At 52.4% G+C, this 21318-nt stretch overlaps 2 protein-coding genes across 4 annotated transcripts in view; one reads left to right on the top strand and one right to left on the bottom strand.

The window, feature by feature from the left end:
• The window catches only part of LOC308583981 (cGMP-dependent protein kinase 2-like), a 39128-nt gene extending 22402 nt beyond the window's left edge, over positions 1-16726 (top strand). For all 3 annotated transcript variants that reach the window (XM_081188546.1, XM_081188547.1, XM_081188545.1), the window contains exons 10-21: positions 725-790; positions 1469-1507; positions 3242-3286; positions 4109-4238; positions 6518-6660; positions 7493-7582; positions 9588-9729; positions 10975-11138; positions 12687-12803; positions 12933-12995; positions 16145-16220; positions 16318-16726. In XM_081188546.1, the coding sequence (XP_081044672.1) occupies positions 725-790; positions 1469-1507; positions 3242-3286; positions 4109-4238; positions 6518-6660; positions 7493-7582; positions 9588-9729; positions 10975-11138; positions 12687-12803; positions 12933-12995; positions 16145-16220; positions 16318-16407 (1165 nt within the window). In that variant the 3' untranslated portion in view covers positions 16408-16726. The remainder of the gene's footprint in view (positions 1-724; positions 791-1468; positions 1508-3241; positions 3287-4108; positions 4239-6517; positions 6661-7492; positions 7583-9587; positions 9730-10974; positions 11139-12686; positions 12804-12932; positions 12996-16144; positions 16221-16317) is intronic.
• Positions 1-21318, bottom strand: part of ABHD1 (abhydrolase domain containing 1) — a 128457-nt gene that overhangs the window by 61695 nt on the left and 45444 nt on the right. The gene's annotated exons all lie outside the window — the stretch shown is intronic.

Here is a 21318-nt window from a genome sequence, read left to right as displayed (position 1 = left end):
GGGGTGCACCTCAGAGACTAGGGATGGTAGCTGCGGCTGCCCAGAGGACTCCCAAGGAGAGAGAACACACCACAAGGGAGGGTGTTCGAAAAAGGGTGAGGGGCTGCCAGCTCTGCAGGCAAGGGGTGGCGCAACCCAGGGGTGCCGCAGAAAGAACTTAGTTGGTCAAGGCAGCCATGGGCTCATAAAGGTTGAAAACCTTTGCAGTAAGCGGTCAAGCAGGGGGGTTGGTGGCCCTCTGTTTTGGAGAGGACCCACCTTCCTGGCAGGCAGTTGTCAATAAAGCCACAGGTAAAGGTAAAGACCCCTGACTATAAGGTCCAGTCATGGCTGACTCTGGGGTTGCGGCGCTCATCTTGCTTTACTGGCCGAGGGAGCCAGCGTACAGCTTCCGGGTCATGTGGCCAGCAGGACTAAGCCGCTTCTGGCGAACCAGAGCAGCGCATGGAAACGCCGTTTACCTTCCCGCTGGAGTGGTACCTATTGATCTACTTGCACTTTGACGTGCTTTTGAACTGCTAGGTTGGCAGGAGCTGGGACAGAGCAACGGGAGCTCACCCGTTGCGGGGGTTCGAACCGCTGACCTTCCGATCGGCAAGCCCTAGGCTCTGTGGTTTAACCCACAGCGCGCCCCCCCCCAAGAATATCCCTGGCGTAGACTTAATTCTTCTGTCTTTTTCTCTACCTGGGAACGGCCTTCTCTGCTTCTTCTCCTCGCTTGCAGCAACATCCGCCGGACAGCCAGCTGCCGGGCCCAGGAGGAGGTCGCCTGCATTGCAATTGCCAAGGAGTAAGCCAGGATCCGGTTGAGCCTGTCTGTGGGGAGGAGGGGAGGGGCTGAGGGGGCTATCCTCACATTTCAGGAGGGTTCCCTATCCATGTGACCAAAGTGGATGGTCTCACGCCCTGGGGATTCCCTAGGGGTGCTAAGAAGGAAGGGGCAGCAGGCGGGCACTGGAGGTTTAAATGAGTGCCACGCTTTGCAAAACTGGTATCACGGAGTTGAGTTCATCTGTTTTGTCGAGTTAAACTAAGTACTTTTAATTGGGATTTCGAGAAATGCGCAATTAATTGTTACTGCTTTGAATTCTGCTGCGCTAGTACCTTCCTTAGTGGGCCGTGCAAACTGCTGTTCTTCTGAATAATGCTTTTTAATAGGGTCGGAGGGGCTGGGGATGAGTTTATGGAGCCAAGGGGACGGGGGCTTGAAAGTGTTGGGAGCCTCTGAGCTTATAGCAGTTGTCCAAATGGCGCAGCTCTCAGCTCTTTGCATGGAGGGGTGTTTGAAGCCCAGCTCATTCAGAAAACTGAAGGTCAAAGGTCTCTGGACTCCCAAGTCAGTGTTTGTCTTCAACCCTGACTGCCAGGAAGGAGCTGAGAACCAGCGCCCCCTTTGGCCTTCCTGGTCTGCACCTGCGCCCAGGTGGATCTCAAACTGACATCTCCCCTCTCCTGCCTTTCCCCACAGGGACTTTCAGGAACTGAGCCCCATGTGCAGCCAAGAGACGTAAGTATTTGGCTCCCCTTTAAAGGGGCTTCCACGTGGAAGGAGTTGCATTCCTGTCCTCCTTCCTCTCTCCGTATCAAGACCACTCCCCACCCAAATCTGGGGTTCCCTGGCCCTGGGTGTGTAGAAGATGCAGGCAACCCGTCTTTGGGGTTCAGCAAGACTTTGCGGGAGGAGATTCTAGCCCCCGTTTCTTTCTTTCTTTCTTTCTTTCTTTCTTTCTTTCTTTCTTTCTTTCTTTCTTTCTTTCTTTCTTTCTTTTTTCTTTTTTCTTTTTCTTTATATGCTGAAAATCATGCTCAAAGTGCAAATCAGGAACACAACCAAACCGTGCAAGAAGCCATTCCTTAATAACACAGCAAAACAACACAATGGCAAATGCAATAGCATACGAAAAAACATGTTTCAGTACTAGAAATATACCAAGGTTACATAAGCAACACCCAGCATTCAATAGGCAAAATAATAAGGGGGCTTGAGAGACGGAAAGATGTGGCCCCCAGTCCCTCTCCTCCAACGGGCTCTTGGTCTTGCCTGCATGCTCTTCCTTCCCTCCCCCCAAAACATATTTTATTGTTTTCACTTATTTATACAAGAAGCAACAATCAATATTCAGCAATCCCACCCACTCCCAGCAGAAGCACCAAATGTCTGTTTAATTGCGTTTAATCTCCAAATCGATGTGGTTTTCAAACAAAGGCCTCGTTCCACAAGTTGCCATGTGTCCTCGGAGACCCATCGCCACCTTCCTTCATTGGTGCTGAATCTAATACAACTATGTCAGGCGGATGGGAATGTGGCTTTGGCTGTTGAACTATCTCAGGTGGTGGACACTGAGTCCCAGGGCTGTGAGGTCTGCATTTAGGGTCTTCCCTTGCAAGGGGGTCTTTGGGGCCTCTGACCCCTTTCCGGCAGCCCCGTCCTTCAGGCAGGACCTGGGATGGGGGTTCCTCCTGCCCTGCGGAATTGGGTGGGCTCTGCCTGCGGGGTCCCATCACGGCCCTTCCTCTTCCTTGCTTAAACCAAGGGTTCACCCGAGGCCCCAATCCAGGATCCTGTCATGCCCCTTGAGCTGTGGTGGCATCCCAGAGCAACTCATTCATATCCCAATTTCTCCTCCAAGGAGCCACGCATGGCTCTCCCCTTCCTCATTTTAGCCCCACAATGACCCTGTGAGGGAGGCTAGGCTGAGAGAGGCAGCGACTGGCCCACGTCACCCCCAGCGAGCTTCATGGGGATTTGAACCCTGGGTTCTCCCAGCTTCTGGTCTGGCGCTCTAACCGCTACACCACGCTGCCAAGACAAATGGGCTCAGTCCCTTTGGCGAATGTTGCCAAGAGGTAGAGTTGGCTTCAAGTCTCCGCCTGAGAACTGCTTAAGTGACCCTCAGTCGGTAGGGCACGAGACTCTTAATCTCAGGGGCTGGACTAGATGACCCCCCGAGGTCCCTCCCAACTCTGCAATCCTATGATTCTGTGACCCGATTTCTGCACTTTGCCTGTGTACTCAATTCACCCCCTTTGGGACAGAGCGGGCTCTTTGGAGCCCTAGAGGAGGACGACTCCCTTGACACGGGAAGAGGCTGTGGGAAGAGAGTCGCCAATAGGTTTGGGGTGGGGTGGGGGCTTCTTCGGCCCTGGGGGTGTTTGTGGGCGCATGTTTGGGAAGAGCTGGGAGGGATGGGAAGGGACCTTTCACTTTGCTGATTTCGCCTTTTCTTCCCCCTCCCCGCAGGGAAACGGCGGCGCAGGAGGCTCCCCCCTTCTCTGAGCCCAGACGGTCAGTGCTCAAACTCCTGCGGTTTGGGTGGGGGCATCGGGGCTGATGGGGGCCGCTGTGGTGGTCCAGGGAGCCCAGATGTGGAGAAAGAAAGAAGCCCACATTTTGGACTAGACTGACCCCTTGGACCCCTTCCAACTCTACCTGGCAGCAGCCAGGCCCTTTGCCCTCTGCCCAGGTGGGGAGTGCCAGGGCAGACTTCCCCCTTCCTGGCCACTTTCCCTCTGTGTTCCTGAGCCTGGGCAGGTGCCTCCCCTTGCCTGGCTCGTGGCCAGCCCTCTGGGGTTGCCCGCTTTTGAAAGACCCCCTCCACAGCAAGGTGGGATCCCTCGCTGGAGACCCAGGGAAGCGACAGAGCAGCTGTTTTTCATCCTGACCTCTAGCCAAGCTCGGCATCTGCGGACAGACACCTTGAAGCCCTGGAGTGGCGTTGCTGCCAGCCGGTGTCAGCACTGTTGCGCGCGAGGGACCTGTCTCTGTCTGTCTCTGCTCCTGTGTCTCTTCTGACTTTGGGGCGCCACTGCAGGGCTGGCGGCAGACGTGGGGAGGGGCTTGGCAAGGGGCCAGCGATGGGCCCACAGCAGGGGCCCTGGCTACTGCCCTTCCCAGGGTCTGGGCATCAGGGGCATCAGCTAGCCATGGTGGCAACGAGAGTGAGGGACCTCCTCATTTCCCACGCAGAAGAGGGACCTGAATTTTCACCCCCCCCCAGGGAGGGAAAGCCTCCAGCAAGATTATGTGGCTGCTGGGCACCCAGTCTCTCTCTCTCTCTCTCTCTCTCTCTCTCTCTCTCTCTCTCTCTCTCTCTCTCTCTCTCTGCAGGGGGTCCTTCCTAGAGGGAGCTCAGAACCCCCTCCAGCTCCAGGACCTCCTCCCTGTTTTCTACGAAGATGGGGATCAGCGAGGGAAGCCAGTCATCCTGGGCACTGGGGGCTTTGGCACCGTGGAGCTGGTAAGGCCTGGGGGAGGAATGCGGGTAAAAGAGTATCGGGAAATGATCAAGAATGAATTGGAAGAAAAATGTTTAAAAGTACTTTCCTCCAAAAAACCCGAGTCTTTTCTGTTGGGTGTCAAATTCCCAGGTGTCAAGAAAGGTTGTTTATGTGCGCTACTACTGCAGCCCGTGTTTTGTTAGCCCCAAAATGGAGAACGAGTGAGGCCCCAGCTAAAGAAGAATGGCAACTTAAACTGATGGAATATGCGCTGGTGGAAATTCTATTTATACCCCGCCCTCCCCAGCCAAGAGCGGGCTCAGGGCAGCCAACAACCAATAATAAAAACAAGCTGATTGAAACACAACTTAAAAAACAAGATTAAAATACAACATTAAAACATTAAAATGCAGCCTCATCACAGGAGGAGAAAGGGAAAAAGAAAGAGGGGGAGGGAATCAAATTGGCTCCAAGCCAAAGGCCAGGCGGAACAACTCTGCCTTACAGGCCCTGCGGAAAGAAATCAGATCCCGCAGGGCCCTGGTCTCATGAGGCAGAGCGTTCCACTAGGCCGGGGCCAGTGTTGAAAAGGCCCTGGCTCTGGTTGAATAAGAGAACAAGAAGAACATACATTTAGAGAAGATTGGAAAACGTTTTTGAATGTATAGGAAATAATTGTGTACAGCTGAAAACGTTGGCAGCATTCAGATAAATTCAACAGCGTAAATAAGTTTTGATGGGTGCAATAATGGAATAGTGAACGGTATAGTTTTTGTAAAATATGCGAGGATTTATGATATGTAAAATGAACCATGGAAGAGAAGAAGGGAAGTCATTGATATCTTAAGGATGTAAAAGTGACTAGTCTAAATTGTAAAACAAAATCATATACAAAGGGCTGGGGGAGGAATGGGCTCCCTTGGGAGGTGCTGTCCTTCCTTGGAGGGGTTCCAGCAGAGGTTGGGGGGCCATTTGGCCAGCGGTTCTCTAGCTGTGACTCCTGCTTAGTGGACTGGATGACCCTCAGGGTCCTTCCGACTCTACAGATCTTTGGTTCTGCTCTGGACGGATCCTTCCTTTATCCTTCCATCAAATGCCCACCCTGGGCGATGCCACCGCCAGTGCCCTGCTGGGTCTGGCTGTGCCACCACCAGGGTGGGGACAAGAGAAAGAGCCCAAGAAGGGCTTGATAAATCCAGCCAGTGGCCCATCTGGTCCAGCAGCCTGTTCTCACAGGGGTTGACCAGACGCCTGTCGGCAAGAGCAGCCCTGACCTCCTGAGGTTTCCAGCAACTGGGATTCAGAAGCGTGGCTGCCTCCTGGCTACCGGCCATCGATGGTCCTCTCTTCCTCTATGAATTTATCCCATCCTCCTCCAACGCCATCCATGCTGCTGGCCCTCCCTGCCTCCTGCAGCGGGGAGTTCCATAGTTTGCCATGTGAAGAAGGACTTCCTTTCATCTATCTTGAATCTTCCAACAAGGCTAGAAGAATCCTAGAATTTTTTGATAATTTATTACGGTCGGAGACCAGCTTATAAAACACACTCGGGGGTACAATCCCAGAAGGAAAACAAACATTTAAAACAATGTACAACAATAAATTTAAAATTTATAAATGCGGTAAGCGTATAGACACTTAAAACTTTAACATACGCTACCACAGACAGATGACCCAGAGTCACCCATGGAACTGAGTTTCGGGATTTTCTTAATGAACTACTTTTTGCTCTATAAGACTCACCTTTTCCCTCCTAAAAAGTAAGGGGAAATGTGTGTGCGTCTTATGGAGCGAATGCAGGCTGCGCAGCTATCCCAGAAGCCAGAACAGCAAGAGGGATTGCTGCTTTCACTGCGCAGTGATCCCTCTTGCTGTTCTGGCTTCTGAGATTCAGAATATTTTTTTTCTTGTTTTCCTCCTCCAAAAACGAGGTGCGTCTTGTGGTCTGGTGCGTCTTATAGAGCGAAAAATACGGTAGTTCGGGTTGGGGGGTGGTCTGTGCCTACACAGAATCTGGCGACCATCCGGGTCGTCTTATGATCTTTGCCTAACAGGAAAAGGTCATTTTTTTTCCTTTTCCAGGAGGTCAGCGAGCCTCCCCAGCAGGGGATCAACGGGATCCTAGAATTGTAAAGTTCTAGATGACCCCACGAGGGAAATCTGGTCCAATGCAGGGATCTTTTCCTCATGTGAGGCTTGAGCCCTGAGTCTCGCGCTCTGCCGACGGAGCCTTCTCGGCCTGCGCTGTGCCAGCGGCCCCCCACTTCTCCCCTCTCTCCCCTCCCTGCCTCCCTCGCAGGTCCGTCGCGTGGAGGAGGGCCAGGAGCTCTTCTTTGCCCTCAAGCGCCTGCGGAAGGACCACGTGGTGCAGAAGCGGCAGCAGGAGCACGTCCTGATGGAGAAGAAGGTCCTCCGGCAGAGCCGCTGCCCCTTCATCGTCAGGTGCTGGCGCCTTCCTCTTCCCACTCCCCGTCTCCCGCGGGGGGCAAGGGGGTCTGGGGCCCGGAGTCCACAGAGGGGGACGCCAGACGATCCCGGCAGCGGCAGCCCAGCCTCCTGTTCTTGCAGTGGCCAAATACCCCTAAGGGCCTCGGGATCCCGGTAGACTGTCCCTGGAGCTGGAGGTTCCACAGGATCAGGCCCAAGGAGCTCCTCCCATCAAATGACGTCAAGGAGATGAATAACTGTACAACTTTTAGGAGGCAGCCCTGTCTCGGGAAGCTTTTACTGTTGGGTCTTTTATTGTGTTTTATATCTGCCGGTTCCTGGGGCAGCACTGGAATTTTCACAGCTGACTCCTCAACCCTTTATTACTGTGCTTTGCTTTCTTCAAGTTGGGCTTTGTTTAAAACTTGCCATTTAGGTTTCCAAGCCTTTTTTGTAAATTCAGTATTTGTACTTTTGAGTCCTCAGTCCTTTATTACTGCGTTTGCTTCACCTCGGTCGAGCCAGGATTATAATACTTCAGAATTTTGGGGGGTTCTACCCTTTTTTTGAATTTTGTTCATTTAAAGTTTATGATTTTTCTCTTTCCTTCTGAGGAAACTGAATAGTTCAGTGAAACGAGGTTTGTAGCCGGCATCCCGTTAAGGCTTTGTTCAATTCTAATTTTTTCCTTAAGCTTTTTGATTTTTCTTATTATTTAGTTTATTTCCACAAGATAATATTTCTAGTCGATTACTTCTCGTTTCAGGGATTTTCACAGTATTTCATTTGTTTTGTGCAATTTCTCAGACCCGTGGCTGTCTTTTTTCTATCGGTCTCTCTCCTGCAGGCTTTTTGCCACCTTCCGGGACAGTCGCCACGTCTACCTGCTGCTGGAGTTTTGCCAGGGGGGCGAATTGTGGGCCAAGCTGCGCGAGGCGTAAGTGGGGGTAGAGGGAGGGGTGGGGATGTGGGGCAGGCTATGCCAACGGGCAGGTGGGGGCCATAGCTGTCAAGCGTCCCTTATTTGGCGGGACAGTCCCTTATCCTAGCGCCGTGTCCCGCTGCTGTGCCTTATTGATGATGTCCCTTCAATTTCCCAGGTTTCAAAGGAAGCAGCTCCTCTCCCTCCCTCCCTGCTGGCCAGGGAGGAGGGAGGCTCCAGCTGGGTTGCTTGGCTGCGTTGCTCACCCAATAAAGAGTCTGAGAACGACTGGGGGGTGGAGCTTGCATGCCTTGTGCCAATCAAATCGGCCGCCTTGCCTGGGGACTCGCCTTTGCTCAGCGCTTCCCAGCAGAGAGGTGACGGTGGTTTTCCTTGCTGCATCCCCTTTGCCGGGTTGCTGCGCTGTGGGAACCACCGCTTGAGGCTTCGTTTGGCTGCTGGCTGGGCTTTCTGCCTTTGGCTCGGAGGGGCTCAGAAGTCGAACATACCTGTGGCCCTTGGAAAATCCCTTATTTTGGCTGCTGGTCCCTTATTTTCAAATCTGTAAGTTGACAGCTATGGTGGGGGGGGGCTGAGAACTGGAAAGGAGGCTGCTTGGGACAAATCATAGAATGGAAGCATAGAAGGGCAGAGGGGACCCTGGGCAGTAGCTCCACCTCCTGGCCACTAGAAGCCCCGCCCCCAGGGGAGAAGGCCCCGCCCCCAAGCCCAAGCTGTCCCCATTGGCAGGGGGGGCATTACAGTCCTGGCATTACAGTCCTGGATTTAACCCTGGGAGTTTCTTGCAGGGGTTTGGGGAGGAGAGCAAAGCATCCTTGCAGGGAGTCCTGGTGGCCCCAATAATGGAGCTAACGGTTATTAACCTCTCCTGACTGTGGGAATGTTCAGGGTGGCAGGAGAGGATATATTCTTTGTGAATATCCTTCCTAATTTGCGCTAGCAAGTTCCTTTCCTTAGCAGAGTTTACATTCCCCTTTTTACATGCACAGCAGATAGCTGGTTGCAGGCTCGTGCGAGCCTCTCACTAGTATACAGTCTGTCTCAGATTGAGTTGTACATTCCTGGTAAGTTCTCTTGAACCCTCTTAAAAGAACAAAGACGCCACAATCTTATTCATAAGCCATAAAAAGATAGTTTACTCACGATCAGGCAGAGCACAGTATGATCCCTGAAGGCAGCCTTTAGGCTTAAAGTTACAAACGTATAAAAATAGATTTACCCCATAAGGGAGATTACCTGAGGGACTGCTTGGCTGGCAGCCAGCAGTTCATCTGACGAAAAGAAGATGGAAAAGAAGGAAAAGAGGGAGAGTGCTGCATGACTCATCCTTTTGTTACCTGGACAGGTGAGGTCACGCCCGCCTTCTATCACATGCAAAAGGAAGGATGCTCCAGCCGGGAGGAACAGGAAGTTTCGACTGGCTGGACCAAACATTCCCTCGCATGTCTTCTCTAGTATTACACGGAATGTTGTACTTGACTGCTCCCAGTGGATCACATCCCACACTGATCATGCCTGATCCTAAGAACCGACCTTTCACCATTGGAGACCCTTTGCATTTCAGGGGGTTGGCATAGATGACCTTTGGGTACCTCCCATCTCTACAATTCTACGAGACTCTGAGTCCCTCCAGTTCAGTATCTGCAGCAGCTTCACTCAGAGAGCCTTTCCCAGCCCTGCCTGCAGCTGCAGGAGACTGAGCCGCAGGCAGACCTTCTGCATGCTAAAGCAGCTGTCCTGTCGCTGGCCTATTCATCGAAAGGCAAAGCAAGTTTCTAGTCCTCCTTGTTTTGAATTAAAGGGTTGGTTTAAGCAGGAACAAGAAAGCTGCTTTACTCCGAGTCCACCAAGCTCAATATTGCCTACACGGACCGGCAGCAATGGCCTTCCTGGGACCCCAGCCCTGCCCAGGGCCTCTGGGGACGGAGCCTGAGGCTATCTGCATGCCAAGCAGCTGTCCTGCCTCTGAGCGTGGCTCCGCCTCCTCTCGCCCCTCCAGCCGCTGCTTCTCGGAGCCGGTGGCCGTCTTCTGCTCCGCCTGCGTGGTTGAGGCCCTGGACTACCTACATGCCCAGGGGGTCGTGTATCGCGACCTGAAGCCAGAGAACTTGATGCTGGACGCCAAGGGCTACGTCAAGCTGGTAACAGAGGGGGGGCAGGGGAGGGTGGCACAGAGGGGTTTCTGGACAGGTGGGCACCTCAGAACAAGCCCCCCTGACCTCTGAGGGTGGGCCACTGGCGATGGCAAAGGGGAGCACACTCTGCATGTGCTCAGAGGTGCTTTTCGCCAGGCAAACGTTCCATGTGAAAAAATGAAGCTCTGCAGGAAGAAAATGCCCTCTAGATCAGTGACTCCCAAACTTTTTCGGGCCCCCACCCACTTGGCTCCAGTGCCCCCTGCATTAGTTGAGATTCCTGTATTGCGAGGGGCTAGCTAGATGAACCTTGGGGGTCCCTTTCAACTCTGTTTCAGAATAGTGGGTTTGCATGACCCATTGAGGAAAATAAGAGCACAGCGAAATTCAAAACAGTAATCATGAACCCCACCTTTATTCAAAAATCCAGTTAAAATCATTTAGTTTAACTGATTATCTTGATCCAGCGATACCAGCTTTTCCAATGCCTGATAGTCATTTACACCTGCCGCAGCCCCCTGCCCCCTTTTCGGTCCCCACAGGTAACGCCAGCACCCTCCACGGGGCAGGGCGCCCACTTGGGAAAGGCGGCATTGATGCCAGCAGGGAGAAAGGGCAGAGACAGAGAGGCTCAACTCGCTTGGCAATGGAAGGGTGGAGGCATTAGCCACAGTTAACGGTCGCTGGGTCCTCCTTACCTGTGGGAAGTGATGAGGTCAAATGTGGCAACTCCATCCATGTATGCAAGGCTGACCTCACAGCTTACCATTTTCTCACCTGCACCTGTGCGTGGGCACACCTGTCGGTTGAGGATAAACCCTTCCTGCGTCTGGCCGAGTGGGAAGCTTCAGCTCCAATAAATTTGGTTTTGACATTACCCAGTAACAGTGCATCCCTCTGCACATTTATTTGGAAATAAGTCCAACCGTCTTCAAGTAAGAGGTCCGGGCGGTGGCGGGGTGTGTGTGTCAGCATAACTCTCTCTCTCTGCATTATTGGGGCCCCACTGGGGCCCCTCGTCGGCCACTGAGATAAAGGATCATTGGCACGATCCATCAGGACAACTACTGCAAGAGCAGAACCTCCATACGCAGGTGCAGTCTACTTCTGAATGCCAGACAGTGGGGGACACAACGGGAGAGTGCTTGCGGGTTTCCCATTGGGGCATCTGGTCAGCAACTGTGAGAACAGGATGCTGGACTCGTGGGCCTGATCCAGCCGCTTTCTTCTCAACCCCCTGTTTCTCTGCAGGTGGACTTTGGCTTTGCCAAGGCGCTGAGGCGGGGGGAGAAGACCTACTCCTTCTGCGGGACCCCCGAATACCTGGCTCCCGAGATCCTCCGCCACGAGGGGCACGACTTTGCCGTGGACTTTTGGACCCTGGGCGTCCTCATCTTTGAGATGCTTGTCGGGCGGTGAGACATGGACCCCCCCCCCATATGCACAAGATTATGTGGGGGGGGGGGCTTGTGCTGTGTTCTCCTCACTTCCAGCAGCAGCTGTGGGGCGGGGCGGTGGGGAGATAACACAGGAAGGACAAAGCAATGGATGCACCCTAAAGTTTGGGGGTGCCAGAGCTGCCAGCTGAGCCCAGCAGGGGAAGGGGCTACGGTGCTGCAAAGGGGGGGGGGCCCAGATTGCCTCCAGGAAGGCCACAGCACCCTCTCGCTCAGCTCCTTCTAGTTGGTGCAGAGGGATCTCTTGTGGTTTGGGGGAGGGATGGGAGCCAGCTGCAAGGAAGGGGAAACCTTGGGGGGTCAGGGAGTGGCTTTGGGGGCCACAGAGGGTGCTCAGCATCACCTCCTGGCTTTTTGGTGCATCAACATATTCAGGGCTGACCCCCCCCCATGGGGCAGGCTGAGGCAGCCACTGCAGGTGGGGAGCCCCAAGGGCAGCCCCACTGCGATAACGGCTCCTGGCGAGATACCACAGAAGTCTTGCTCCATCTTGTGCGCTCCGCAGGATCTTGCCAAAACCTCACAAGATCTCCTTGAAATCTTGTGAGATCTCGCTAGAACCCACCCGCTTCAGTTTTGACCAGGGGTCAGCAAACATTTTCAACAGGGGGCTGGTCCACTGTCCCTCAGACCTTTTTTGGGGGGAAATAATGAACAAGTTCCAATGGCCCACAAATAACCCAGAGATGCATTTTAAATAAAAGGACACATTCTACTTATGTAAAAACACGCTGATTCCTGGACTGTCCGCAGGCTGGATTTAGAAGGCGATTGGGCTGGATCCTGCCCCCAGGGCCTTAGTTTACCTACCCATGGTTTTGACCAAAGCAGTGAAATGGGGCGGGCCAGCCCTATACGTACACAGATAGGTAACCTAGATAGGAAGAAACGTGAAAACGGGGATTTGGAGAATCTCCTTCTGAGAGCTGTGTTAACAATGAGCTGAGAAAGTTTGCAAAGGACAAACTCTTGGCCTTGAGCTAGAGAGAGAGGAGTCACCCTGATCTTCTCTCAGAACCAGCCACCCAGCTCTGGTCAGGCAGGCTTCCTTCTCTGGGAAGGTGACTAAATTTCTCTGCATGTGTGAAGCGTAGAGAAGGTGAGAGAATGCCTGCCTCACTCGTAGACCCCTGGGCAGGGTGGAGAAAGGGGAGGAGGTGGGGGTGGTCCACCCTGGGTGTCACCACTGAGGGGAGTGACAGAATGCAGGGTGGAACTCACCGCAGCGCAGGCCACGCATCTCTCCTGGGAGAGACGCAGTGGTTGTGGTGCTTGCAGGCTCCGCACTCCCCAAACGGGAGTTGGGCAGCTGAGTGGAAGGGGGCAGGCAGACTCCTTGGAGGCCCCACGGGGCGCCCTCACCGGCTTGCTCCGCCGCTGCCCCTGAACTCTGCTTTTAGGGGTTCCCAGAGGCTGCTGCCCAAGTAAAAGCCCCCTTGGACGTTGCAACGGTGTCGTTGATAGAAGAAAATTCACGCCGGCTTCCCCTGTCTCCCCCACCCCAAGGCCCCCCTTCCACAGCGCCGAGCCTCAGAAGATCTACAGCAAGATCATGGACGGCATATTCTCCTTCCCGGTGTTTGTGAGCGAGTCTGCCTGCTCCCTCGTGGCCAAGCTGTGCAGGTGTGTCTCCCCACCAGCTTCAGGGGGGGGGCCTCCCCTCTTATCGCATGGAAAGTGCATGTGTCATGCGCAAAGGAATGAAGCTGAACCTCCTCTTCTTCTCTCCCCCCCCCTCGCTCTTTATGGCAGGCGCCGGCCAGGGCAGCGCCTGGGCAATACCAGCAGCGGCATCCGTGGCATCCGTAAGCACAGGTGAGTCCACAGGGCAGAAGCTGCAGTGCCTGTCTCCGCCAGCAGGAGGCGCAGGAGAGGCCGAGGGTTTCTCTTCCCGCCTTTGGCCTTCCTGCACCTGGCGCCTTCCAGCTGTTTTGAACTACAACTCCCATCAGCCCCAGCCAGCACCAGGGCGAGGGGCGGGGACATAGGAAGCTGTGATTATTGATATGGCACATTTGGAAGCCATAGGATGACTCAAAACTGACTGTTTTTGAAATAAAAATTGGGTGAAAAATATGGTTCAAAAGCTTTACTAACAGAACTCGCATCAAAACAAACTTAAATTGATAATGTTACATCCGGATAGTTGCATAATATCGTGTGCTGATCCTAGCACAAATAGAACATCTTAGAAATATGAATTGTCTTCCTCCAGAGCTGAAATCAAAGCTCCGCCTCGCCAGACCCTGTCTGCATTAGCCAGAGGCTGTGTCCCTAAACAGAGAGGATCCTTAGCTGCTTTCAGAACGAAGACCAACACACCCAAAAGGGAGACTTGTAACTGAATGCTGTCATGTGACCTAAGTTAAACACCTCCTGAGAGCTAGCAGAGATGCGTTCTCACCTAAACTCTTGAGAGATTTAGCTCAGCTCCATGGAACTTTCCGTACCATGCTATACTTTTAGCAGTACAGTGGTACCTTGGTTCTCAAACTTAATCCATTCCGGGAGTCTGTTCGACTCCTGAAACCGTTCGAAAACCAAGGCGTGGCTTCCAATTGGCTGCAGGAACTTCCTGCACTCAATCGGAAGCCGCAGAAGCCACAGCGGACGTTTGGCTTCTGAAAAACGTTTGCAAACCGGAACACTCACTTCCGGGTTTGCGGCGTTCGGGAGCCGATTTGTTCGGGAGCCAAGCCGTTCGACTACCAAGGTACCACCATACACATACAGAGTTCATAGAATCATAGAATCATAGAGTTGGAAGAGACCACAAGGGCCATCGAGTCCAACCCCCTGCCAAGCAGGAAACACCATCAGAGCACTCCTGACATATGGTTGTCAAGACTCTGCTTAAAGACCTCCAAAGAAGGAGACTCCACCACACTCCTTGGCAGCAAATTCCACTGTCAAACAGCTCTTACTGTCAGGAAGTTCTTCCTAATCTTTAGGTGGAATCTTCTTTCTTGTAGTTTGGATCCATTGCTCCGTGTCCGCTTCTCTGGAGCAGCAGAAAACAACCTTTCTCCCTCCTCTATGTGACATCCTTTTATATATTTGAACATGGCTATCATATCACCCCTTAACCTCCTCTTCTCCAGGCTAAACATGCCCAGCTCCCTTAGCCGTTCCTCATAAGGCATCATTTCCAGGCCTTTGACCATTTTGGTTGCCCTCCTCTGGACACGTTCCAGTTTGTCAGTCTCCTTCTTGAACTGTGGTGCCCAGAACTGGACACAGTACTCCAGGTGAGGTCTGACCAGAGCAGAATACAGTGGCACTATTACTTCCCTTGATCTAGATGCTATACTCCTATTGATGCAGCCCAGAATTGCATTGGCTTTTTTAGCTGCCGCGTCACACTGTTGGCTCATGTCAAGTTTGTGGTCAACCAAGACTCCTAGATCCTTTTCACATGTACTGCTCTCAAGCCAGGTGTCACCCATCCAACCTAGCAGTGTCTTTATTCCTTCTCGACGGGTCAGCCCATTCTCCATAGTCAAAACTAAAGTCCCAAAGATATTTCAGAACGCCACTCTCCCCCTGACCCAAATCCAGATCCCAAAGGCCAGAGCATCCCTGCATAAGAGGATCTATCCAACTTTCCTTCTCCAATCCAAGCAGAGCTCCATCCCACCAAATCTGGCTTTCTCTAGATTCGATCATAAAGGGCAACGGCTTATGATCATCAAATTGCTTCTGTGAGGCCGGGGCTCTTTCCACTTGAATTTCTTGAGGTTCAACAACAACTTTCTCCTTTGTCTTCTCCACAGCTTGCCATGTCAAAACAGATTCCTAGGTCAATTCCTGAGTAATTTCTGTATAGATATTCCCTTTTTGTCCCAACTCAGTCATTTTTTGTCCCAAAATTGTCAATTTTATTAACCAACACATCCGTCTTCTCATGAAGCTGTTCCAATAAAACACTTGTCTTGCAAAATGCAATCACTAAGGCTTCTTCTGTCAACATTCTTGTCCAAGGTCAGACTCTGATTCTCACGCTCTTTAATCTCTGCAGCTGGAAAATTCCCCAGCTCCACTCCTGCAACAGTTTCAAAAGCTCCCTCTAGGGGAAACAATTTCTATTTGTATCCATCAAACGCAGATCCAGTGACAGAATTAGTTATTTTCAGTTACTTTTTTTGCTCCTTTTAAGTGCAAAAGGAAACAATGGAAACAATATATTTCTCTTAACTATCTGTCAACATATGTTTTATTCACAGTCAATGAACTTTCCCAAAACGTCAATCTTACTGGCAGCCCATTCCCAGGTTCGAAACGGTGGTGATTTAACTTTCTTCACTCTCTCTCCTGCAGGCTTAAATGATCTAGAATTTCCCCCCTCTTCTCCTGCTTCCAAGGGGGGTTTAGTAATTTTAGCCGATGGAGATTTAATCCTTTACAAAAGACTTTCCAGCCTTTAGCTTGCAACATCTTTGCTTTGATCTATTTACAAAAGAGGAAGGCGGACTTCCTGTTTGAAACCTTCCCGTTTCGATGCCAAATTAAGATGTTTAGAGATCCAATTTTCTGTTCTACTCACGGGTAGTTGTTTAAAGTCCAGTTATCCACAGGAAAAAGTCAGCGCTCTCCGGCAACAGCAATGCGGCTTCACTCTGTGAAAAAAGCAGTCGATTCGAAGCACCGCACCACTCACCCCACGTCGCTCCGGATCCCCAAAACTGGGTTTTCCCGCGGGTAGGGGAGGCGCGAAAGGTGTCAGCCGAATCCCACTTCCACAGGCTTCTCCCACCTGTGGTTTTTTATGGGTCTCCGCCTCGCTGTGGCGGTCCAGACCCTAGTTTCCACGGAGCGGATTCCTCCCGATCAGAGGAAATCCGCCATTACCGGAGGCGCTAACCCGGAAGTCCCAGTTTTGACTATGTGTTGGGTGATGAAGGATTTTCATTGCTCTGTCCTGAATCTTCCAACCCGCTGACCCTTGCCTTGCCTTCCCTCCGCAGGTGGTTCAGCTCCCTCTCCTGGAAAAAGCTGGCGCTGCGTCAGATCGAAGCCCCCACCACCGTTCTGCTCAAGCAGGTATTGGCTGGGAGCGAGGGGCTCATTTGGGGCAGCAAGGACTCCCCTCCAGCTGCCGTCCACCCTCACGACTGCCTACTTTCCCCTCCTCCTCCAGGGCTCCCCCTACGTCAACTTCAAGCGCTTCTCGGTCTCCCGGCAGCAGCAGCCCGAAGAGGAGTTTTCTGGCTGGGACGAAGACTTCTAAGCTCCTGGAACCGCAGAGGGGGGAGGGCAGGAAGACCCTTCCTCTGACCCCACAGACTGGAGCCGCAGCTGAGAGGGAGCCCCCACAGCCTCTCTCTCCCCTCGAAATGCTTTTCAGCAGGGGCCCCCCAGCCTGGATGTCCTCAGCCCCCTGCCCCCAGTGCTTGGCCAAGGCTCCCGTGTGTCCCTTCCTCTCCCCCCACAACTGCCTTGTCTGGGAGCTGATGGCTGCAGTGGGCAGAGTCACTGTGAAAGGGGGAAACCTCCAGTCTGCCTTGTCTCGTCCTGCTCAATGTGGAAAATAAAATTAGTTCAGGGAACAGTCTGGCCCCTGCCTCCTCCTCTGCGATTTGGGCACGCGGGGGGGGGGGGGCCTGCTGCTGCTGGTCCGTATTCTGTCTCCCCCAGCTCACCAGGTGCAACGACATTTGGAATACACTGTGTGCCGTTCTGGTCACCTCAACTCAGACAGGAGCATAGCTGTCAAGTGTCCCTTATTTGGCAGGACATTCCTGCCGCTGTCCCTTATTGATGAGGCTTCGTTTGGCTGCTGGCTGAGCTTTCTGCCTTTGGCTCAGAGGGGCTCAGAAGTTGAACATACCTGTGCCCCTTGGGAAATCCCTTATTTTGGCTGCTGATCCCTTATTTTCAAGGCTGCTGGCCCCTTATTTTCAAATTTGTAAGTTGACAGCTATGAACAGGAGATTGTAGATTTGGAAAAGGTTCAAAGTGACTGAGGGGACAGAGGAAAAGCTGGAGCGTTTGGGACATTTTGGTTTAGAGAAAAGGCCAGGAAGAGGTGACTTGATATAAAATTAGGCCTGGCTTGGAGAAAGTAGCTACAGAAATGTTTTTTCTTCCACTCTCATAATGCTGGAACTTGGATATTGAGTGAAGCTGAAGGCGGGGAGATTCAGGAGAGATATAAGGAAGCCCTTCGTCACACAGCACAGAGTTAAACTGGGGAACTCCCTGCCACAGGAGGCAGTGATTGCCACCAAGCTGGATAGTTTTAAAAGAGAATGAGACCAATTCAAGGCCCTCCCCAGTCAGAGTCAGCAAGAGAGAGATCCTGTGTTTGAATCCTGCTTGCTGGTTTCCCACAAAGGGCATCTGACTGGCACTGTGAGAAGAGGGAGCCAGACTAGATGAGCCACTGGCCTGATCCAGCTAAAGGCTCTTCTTATGTTCTTGCATTCTCCACCTAAGGCAGGATCGAGGGGCCTTCCAGATGTTGCTGGACTCCGTCTCCCAGCAGTCTCTGCAGCCAGCAGACCAGTGATTAGGGCTGATGGGAATTGGAGCCCAGCAATACCACAGGGGCACCAGCAGGCCCCTCCCCCAGGTGTGTCTCTCCCCAACACCCCAGATTTACAGAAACTGACCCTTTTTCTGGTTTGATCCCAGATTGTCCCATTTTTCCTTTGTTGTTGTTTAGTCATTTAGTCGTGCCTGACTCTTCATGACCCCAAGGACCAGAGCACGCCAGGCACTCCTGTCTTCCACTGCCTCCCGCAGTTTGGTCAAACTCATGCTGGTAGCTTCGAGAACACTGTCCCACCATCTCCTCCTCTGTCGTCCCCTTCTCCTTGTGCCCTCCATCTTTCCCAGCATCAGGGTCTTTCCCAGGGAGTCTTCTCTTCTCATGAGGTGGCCAAAGTCTTGGAGCCTCAGCTTCAGGATCTGTCCTTCCAGTGAGCACTCAGGGCTGGTTTCCTTCAGAATGGAGAGGTCTGATCTTCTTGCAGTCCATGGGACTCTCCAGAGTCTCCTCCAGACCAGAATTCAAAAGCATCAATTCTTCGGCGATCAGCCTCCTTTCTGGTCCAGCTCTCACTTCCATACATCACTACTAGGAAAACCAGAGCTTTAACTATACGGACCTTTGTTGGCAAGGTGATGTCTCTGCTCCCCCCCCCCCCTTAGGATGTCCCTATTTTCATGGGAGAAATATTGGCGGGTGTGGAAGAGGACATCCCCAGGGCTTTTTCCCCCAGCTGGAGCTCACAGGAGCTCTGTTGCGGCACCTCCCTTTAAGGGGTCTGCAACCTTTTTCAGCAGGGGGCCAGTCCACCGTCCCTCAGACCTTGTGGGGGGCTGGACTATATTTGGGGGGGGGGAATGAACACATTCCTATGCCCCACAAATAACCCAAAGATGCATTTTAAATAAAAGGACACATTCTGCTCATGTAAAAACACACTGATTCCCGGACTGTCTGTGAGCTGGATTGAGAAGGCGACTGGGCCACATCTGGCCCCCGGGCCTTAGTTTGCCTACCCCTGCTCTAAGAGAATGAGGGAGGCGTTCATGGCGAGTCCCGGCACCTCTTTTGCTAGAAGAATAGCATCAGAGAAATGTTGGAGGCTACACACCAGGTCCCCCAACGTAGACTCTGCTGTGGCTTCAGGTTCCATCCTGGTCATAAGCAGTGCTTTTTTCCTAGTAAAAAATGTTTAGGGTACTCCCCTTTTGACTCAAGGAAATCACCATTTTATAGTTCAAATCGGGAAAAATAAATACAGTAAATGGACAAAAGTACAAAGATTCACAAAATGTTTAGGGGTATGCCGCCCCCCCCCCCCCCGAAAAAAGCACTGGTCATAAGAGACCATTTCTTCTTCTTCTTTGGAAGCTGCCCAGAGTGGCTGGGGAAACCCAGCCAGATGGCTGAGATACAAATAATAGATAATTATACAAATAATAGATAATTATTAATATTATTCTCTTTTTCTCGGGAGTAAGTAGCCCTGATCCTCTTACAAGAACCATTTAAAGAATATAAATAAATAGCATAGCTTATGCTCCACAAAACGGGTTGCGGGGGGAGCTTTTTAGTCTAGTTCTTTTTCTTTTTAAGGGGGCCTCTGTCACCTGAAGAAAAATAGATGAAGTAAGACAGTGGTTTTGAAAAGCGCCCAAGGGCTCGATTTTAAAGGGCTACATTGCTGCGTTTTAGCGAACAAGTGCTCAAGATTCACCCCTCCAGGACAGGCGGGGAAGAGCATAGCTGTCAACGTTTCCCTTTTTTAAAGGGAAATTCCCTTATTCCGAATAGGATTCCTCGCAAGAAAAGGGAACAGTTGACAGCTGTGGAAGGGGGGCACCATCTGAGGAGCCCCCCAAGCTAGGCTGCTGGGGATGGGTGGGTCGGTGCCGCGTTGCGTGCCATCCAGGGCGCACTAATCCGTCTCCGTGCCAAGCCGGCGGCCACTCCTGCCTCCGTTCCGGCTGCGTTCGCGGCTGCGGGGAGAACCACGACTGCAAACACAGCTTGAAAGCAAAGCACTTCAATCAAATTTTTTTAAAACCCCCGAGAAGAATAGCTTTTGCGGAGCTGAAATTGCCTCGGGGAACAAACAATGCACGTTCCACCTGCTCTGAAAGAGAGACGACAAGGGCTTCAGCGCCTCTGAAAAGATTTAGCATCTTAGTCACTCCTGGTTTCCAAGGTAAACTGTGAATCGTGTCGACGGGGCGGGGAGGCGCCTCCTGACGCCTGACAGGGAAGCCTGGCTGCAGCGCCCCAGACCCCTCCTTGCTGGCAAACCCCCCAAGTGCCTCCCCCTAGAAGTGAGTTTCCAGCTCCCGGTGGAAGGAGCTCCGTCCGGTCTCTACATCTCTGCCCCTCTGCCTCTTGCGGACGCAGGACCCGCACCAAGGGGGGGGGGGTCTTTGTCTTGGCTGGGCAGCAAGGCTTTCTCTTCCCGGGCGCCCCATTCCGTGGGTCATTCCCGGGGACGGCCTGACAGCCACGCGGACGCAACTCTTGAGGTGCCAAGTGGAAGGGGTGTCGGGAGCAGGGCAGGGCAGGATCTGCCGCGTTTCTGGATAATAATAATAATAATAATAATAATAATAATAATAATAATAATAATAATAATAATAATTTGAATTCTGGTGCTGGAGGAGACTCTTGAGAGTCCCATGGACTGCAAGAAGATCAAACGCATCCATTCTGAAGGAAATCAGCCCTGAGTGCTCACTGGAAGGACAGATCCTGAAGTTGAGGCTCCAAGACTTTGGCCACCTCATGAGAAGAGAAGACTCCTTGGAAAAGACCCTGATGTTGGGAAAGATGGAGGGCACAAGGAGAAGGGGACGACGGAGGACGAGATGGTGGGACAGTGTTCTCGAAGCTACCAGCATGAGTTTGGCCAAAGTGCGGGAGGCAATGGGAGACAGGAGTGCCTGGCGTGCTCTGGTCCAGGGGGTCACGAAGAGGCGGACACGACTAAACGACTAAACAACAACAACAATAATTTTATTTATATCCTGCCCTCCCCAGCTGAAGCCACGCTCAGAGCCGCTAACAGCAATAAAAGTAGCACAGCATTCTAAAATCAATTCAAAATCAAATTAATGGCAACTATTGGGCCAGCGTTCTATGAGGATTACCAAAGGAGGGGGTCAGACTGTGCCTTGGCCAAAGGCCTGGCCAAACAGCTCTGTCTTGCAGGCCCTGCGGAAAGATGTCAAGTCCCGCAGGGCCCTAGTCTCTTGTGACAGAGCGTTCCACCAGATCGGGGCCATGGCCGAAAAGGCCCTGGCTCTGGTTGAGGCCAGCCTAACCTCCCTGTGGCTCTAAGACGTTTTTGTTTGAAGACCATAAGGTCCTCCATGGGACATACCAGGAGAGGCGGTCCCGTAGGTACAAGGGTCCTAGGCAGCGTAGGGCTTTAAAGGTCAAAACCTGCACCTTGAACCTGATCCTGTACTCCACCAGGAGCCAGCATGGATAGGGGCCTTGGGGCAAGGACTTCACAGAAAAGGGGAGCTTGGAGGGGAGAAGAGGGCTTGACACAGGTGCTTTGGGTGGCATTGGGGGGGAGTAAGGAGAGAGGTCAAAGGGGGCTGGTATCCTCAGGGTCAAAGGGCAGAGAAAAAAGTCGGGTGCGGGCAGGCAAGGCCC

This window comes from Podarcis bocagei, assembly GCF_964188305.1.
Source record: "Podarcis bocagei genome assembly, chromosome: 3".
Taxonomy (NCBI): Eukaryota; Metazoa; Chordata; class Lepidosauria; order Squamata; family Lacertidae; genus Podarcis; species Podarcis bocagei.
This window is presented reverse-complemented; position numbering and strand designations above follow the sequence as displayed.